The sequence below is a fragment of the Lipotes vexillifer genome, unplaced genomic scaffold, assembly GCF_000442215.2.
Source record: "Lipotes vexillifer unplaced genomic scaffold, Lipotes_vexillifer_v1.1 scaffold966, whole genome shotgun sequence".
In the NCBI taxonomy this organism is placed as follows: domain Eukaryota; kingdom Metazoa; phylum Chordata; class Mammalia; order Artiodactyla; family Lipotidae; genus Lipotes; species Lipotes vexillifer.
The window spans coordinates 909,861-915,329 of NW_006795769.1; the positions used below are offsets into that span (position 1 = coordinate 909,861).

General features: G+C 44.8%; 1 protein-coding gene across 1 annotated transcript in view; it reads right to left on the reverse strand.

Annotated features, from left to right (window-relative positions):
- Window positions 1–4,737: 4,737 nt before the first annotated feature.
- The window catches only part of IDUA (alpha-L-iduronidase), a 20,972-nt gene continuing 20,240 nt past the window's right edge, over window positions 4,738–5,469 (reverse strand). The window contains exon 16 of the mRNA XM_007467903.1: window positions 4,738–4,937. Within this exon, the coding sequence (XP_007467965.1) occupies window positions 4,738–4,937 (200 nt within the window). The remainder of the gene's footprint in view (window positions 4,938–5,469) is intronic.

A 5,469-nucleotide genomic window follows, 5' to 3' on the forward strand; every position in this document is an offset into this window, starting at 1 on the left:
CCGCGGCATGTGGGATCTTCCCGAAACGGGGCACGAACCCGCGTCTCCTGCATCGGCAGGCGGACTCTCAAGCACTGCGCCGCCACCAGGGCCCAAGGGATGCTTTTTTAATGATTTAAATTTCTTTAAAAGATAATCATCTGCTTACAGCAGAAATAACAACAATGTATTGTGTGAGCTCTATCACATGAAAAGTTAAAATGTATGATCACAGGAGTACAAAGTCTGGGAGGGGAAATCAGAAATGGTGTCTTAAGGTTCTCTTACTACATATGAGATGGTATGAGCTCACTCAACAGTGGATATTGACAAGTTAAAAAACGTATAGTATAGGGGCTTCCCTGGTGGTGCAGTGGTCGAGAGTCCGCCTGCCGATGCAGGAGACGCGGGTTCGTGCCCCGGTCCGGGAAGATCCCACATGCCGCGGAGCGGCTGGGCCCGTGAGCCATGGCCGCTGGGCCTGCGCGTCCGGAGCCTGTGCTCCGCCACGGGTGAGGCCACAACAGTGAGAGGCCCGCGTACCGCAAAAACAAACAGACAAACAAACAAAAAAACGTATAGTATAAATCCCGATGCAACCACTAAAATAACCGAACAAAGAATTACAGCCAAGAAGGCAACAAAAGAGACAAATGGGATAATTTAAAATTATAATAATCAAAAAAAAAGGGCAGGAAAAAAGGAGAAAAGAACAGATGAGATGAGTAAAAGATAAATAGCAAGATGGTAGATTTAAACCCAATCATATCAATAATCACATTAAATGTAAATGATTGAAACATCCCAATAAAAGGCAGAGGTTAGCAGATTGGGTTAAAAAAAAAAAAAGCAAGAGTCAACTATATGCTGCCCACACAGAGCACACTTCAAATATAGACACAAGTTGGTTAAAAGTAAAGGGGTGGGAAAAGATAAATTGGCTAACGCTCAACAGAATAACTGAGTGGCTGATGTATTAACATCAAAGCAAAGTTCAGAGCGCGAGTATGACCAGAGAAGAACTGGGCCATTTCATGATGACAAAGTTCTAATCATCAGAAGGACATAACAGTCCTAAATGTGCATGTACCTATGGCACACGGTAAGAATCCATGAAGCAAAAGTCGGTTAGGAGAAATGGACAAATCCACAATTATACTCAGAGATTTCAACACTGTTCGCCCAAATGTGATTCAACAATTAGACAAAGATTCATCAGGAGTATAGAAGAGACCTGAACGCGCTCACGTAACTTGGCCTGATTGATATTTTACAGAGCAGTCAAACATTTCCTGAGCCACAGGTGGCAATATTTTTTAAATAATTCAAGTCATTCAAAGAATGTTGTCTGACCACACTGGAATTATACTAGAAATCACTAAGAAAAGATATCTGGGAAATCCTCAAATGTTTGCAAACCAATAATCCACTTCTTTTTTTAAATATTTTATTTATTAAAAAGACCCGGCTGTGCCGGGTCTTTGTTGCAGCTTGCGGGATCTTTCGTTGCAGCATGCAGACTCTTAGTTGCGGCGTGTGGGATCTAGTTCCCTGGCCAGGGATTGAACCCGGGCCCCCTGCATTGGGAGTGCTGAGTCTTAGCCACTGGGCCACCAGGGAAGTCCCAGTAATCCACTTCTTAATTTCCCATACACTGAAGGAACCAAAGGACAATTAAGAATTATTTTGAACTGAATGGAAATGAAAAGAGAACGTATCAAAAACTGCGGAACACAGTTAAAGCAGTACTTAGAAATTTATGGCACTGAGCACCTAATTAGAGAAGACAGGGCTCAGATCAATGACCTCAGTTTCCTTCCAAAGGAACTAGAAAACATGAGAAAAGATGAAACCCCAAGTAAGCAGAAGCAGGCAAACAGGGAAGATCACGTGAGAAATCAATGAAATAGAAAACAAAACAAAAGGAAAAAAATAGAGAAAATTAATGAAACCAAAAGCTGGTTCTTTGAGAAGATCAATAAAATCCATAAATCTTTTATACATGGATCTGGGGGAAAAAAAGAGAAAAGACACAGATTATCAATATTAGGAGCAAGAGACACAATGTTACTGCGGACTGTACACACATTAGAAGAATAGGACCACAATTTGAAAAGATACGTGTTCACTGCAGCACTGTTTACAGTAGCCAAGACTCAGAAACAACCTAAATGTCCATCAACAGAGGAACGGATAAAGAAGACATGGTCCATATATACAATGGAATATTACTCAGCCATTCAAAAGAACGAAATCATGCCATTTGCAGCAACATGGGTGAACCCAGAGATTGTCATACTGAGTGAAGTCAGGCAGAAAGACAAATATCATATGATATCGCTTATATGTGGAATCTAAAAAAAGGCTACAAATGAACTTATCTGCAAAACAGAAATAGAGTTACAGATGCAGAAAATAAACCCCTTACCGTGGGGGTAAGGAAGAGAAGGATAAATTGGGAGACTGGGATTGACACATACACACTACTGCATATAAGACAGATAACTCATAAGGACCTACTGTACAGCACAGGGAACTGTACTCAGTGCTCTGTAATGGCCTATATGGGAAAAGCATCTAACAAAGAGTGGATATATGTATATGTATAACAGATTCGCTTTGCTGTACACCTGAAATTAAGAACATTGTAAATCAACTACACCCCAATAAATTTTTTTTTAAAAAGAAGAATAGGGAGTATTGTGAATAAATTTATGCCAATACATCTGACACCTTAGAACTGGACAAATTCATTGAAAAACAAAAACTACCAAAGCTCACTCTAGAAGAAGTAGAAAGCCTGAACGTATTTATTAAATAATTTGAATTTTTCATTAAAAATCTTTCCACAGAGAAAACACCAGGCCCAGGGAGGGTGGTGGTGGTGGGATGAATTGGGAGACTGGGATTGACATATATACACTAATATGTATAAAATAGATAACTAATAAGGATCTGCTGTATAAAAAATAAATAAACAAAATTTTTAAAAAAAAGGATATGCCACTCTCATAAAATGAGTGGGGGGCATTTCCTCTTTCTCTGCTTTGTAAAACAATTTGAATAAGATTGAAAATATCTGTTCCTTCAGTATTTGGTAGAGGAATTATTTGAGGTCGGATTTTTTTGTGGGTATATTTATGTATGTATGTGCCTGTGCACATGTGTGCTTATGTGTGAATAAATTTTAAGCTATTAATTCATTTTCTTTACTGATAAGAAAAAAAAGAAAGAAAACACCAGGCCCAGATGGCTTCACTGAGAAACTCTACAAAACAGTTAAGGAGGAAATAACACGCATTCTACGCAAACACTCCCAGCAAAGGGAAGAGAAGGGGCTACCCCTCGACTCGTTCCATGATGCCAAATCCAGAATGACAAGAACAGAAGCCTACAGAACAGTATCGGTCATGAACACAGATGCAAAACACCTTAAGTTTTGGTTAATCAAATCCAACAAAAAAAAGGACAATACATCATGATCAGGTGAGGTTTATCCCAGGGATGCAAAGTTGGTTTAACATTTGAAAATCAACCAACATAACTTATCGTATCAACAGAAAGAAAAAACATATGATTATCTCAGTAGATGCGGAAGGATCACTGGACAGAATCCAACACCCGTTCCTGATGTTAAAAAAAAAACCTCTCAGCAAAACTGGCAAAGAAAAGGACATCCTCCAACTGAGAAAAGGCGTCTACGAAACATTACCGTTATCAGACTTAATTGCTAAAGAATGACGCTCACCCCTTAAATTAGAACCAGACCTGGGGTTTGCTCTCTCCCTGCTAGTCAACATCATGCTGGAGGGTCAAGCCAGTTCAGGCTGGAAGGAAGTGAAATGCCCCTGACTTGAAAATGACAAGATCATCTATGTGGACAATTCTATGGACTCTACAAGAAAAAAAGTCACCAAAATGAACAGCATTAGTGCACTTAGCAAGGTGGCGAGACACAGCCAGCTGCAAGCAACAAGTTTCCAGAGCCAAGCACACATGTAATCGAGTCACGTGACGTAGCGTCCCACTCGCAGGCATTTACCCAACAGAAAAGGAGGCACACGTCCACACAAATTTGCACACAAATGTTCACAGCGGCTTTATTTGTAACAGCCCCGAACTGGGAACTGCCCAAATGTCCGTCCACAAGTGACGGGGCAAACCGTTCTAGGTCCACACAATGGGACATGATCAGCCATAAAAAGCCGTGAATCATCCGTCGCCACTTGGCAACGACGCGGGTGAGTCTGAAGGTAACTGTGCTGGTGGAAAAGGCGTGCGAACTGTGTGATGGCGTCTGTACCACATTCTAGAAAGAGCCAGTGGGTCTACAGTGACCGAGGCAGACGTGGGGCTGCCTGGGTCGGGGCTGGGAGGGGGCGTGAGATGACCTCTGGGGGTGATGGGAACAGCCACTGTCTAGATTGTGGTCAGAGTTTCATGGACAGAAACAGGTCAAAACGTATCAAATCATATGCTCTAAATAGTGTCAATTATGTCTCAATAACGTTGTTATCTAAAACAACAAACAAATCAGGTTGATCTGCTAGACAGACAGACAGACAGACAGACAGACGAGAGGCCTGTGTGGAGGGACCGGGGAGGCCGCTGAGGTGATAGGCTCGGCCTCGGCTGCTGAGCGAACACACGAAGTGTGAACAGGGGTGACATCACTTTAGACTTCAAAATGCACTAGCGGCCCCTTTTTGGTTCCGCCTTCTCTCCTGGGGCCTCACTGGAGCCTCCCCACGCATGGCGCTAGCCACTCCTGCACCTGTGCTGGGACCACTGCGGGAGGGACCCCTCCTCCCCGAGGGACACTGGGGGTGCTGCCGGCGACTCTCGGTCACAGGCACCATAGGGATGGGTGGCCTCGAGCTGGGCAAGCGCGGCAGAGGAAGAGGCTGGTTGCGATGGCAACAGCCCTGCTTCTAAAGACTGGGCGTCCTTCCTTCGCCCTTGAAAGGGAAGAGGCGGGACTGAGAGCCAGGGGCACGCGGGGCTCCTGTGGACACAGGGCCGGTTCTACGTGCCGCTGCTGGACCGAAGCACCCGCACTCACCCCACCCCAAGAAACCGCTGGGGCCCTTGTCTGCTCAGGAGCAGCAATTTGCGAGGAAGGGAAATGGGGACAGACGGGCAGGACAGCCACGCCGCCCCCGTGTGCAGCCTGTCCACGTGCGCACGCGGGCTGTTCTGCCCGCACAGCCTGCCGGACACGCTCTGGGAAGAGGGAGCCCCAACCCCGAGGATCGGCCAGCAGGAGCCTGGTAAGCACCTAGCAGTGCACCACAGTCACTGGGCAGCGGGGCTGGCGCTGGCCCCTGCGACCAGCAGCACTGGGTGGTTAGAAGTGCAGTCTCAGGCCCCATCCCAGACAGAGTCAGACCCACGTCTTTTTTTTTTTTTTTTTTTTTTTTTTTTTTTTTTTTTTTGCGGTACGCAGGCCACTCACTGTTGTGGCCTCTCCCATTGCGGAGCACAGGCTCC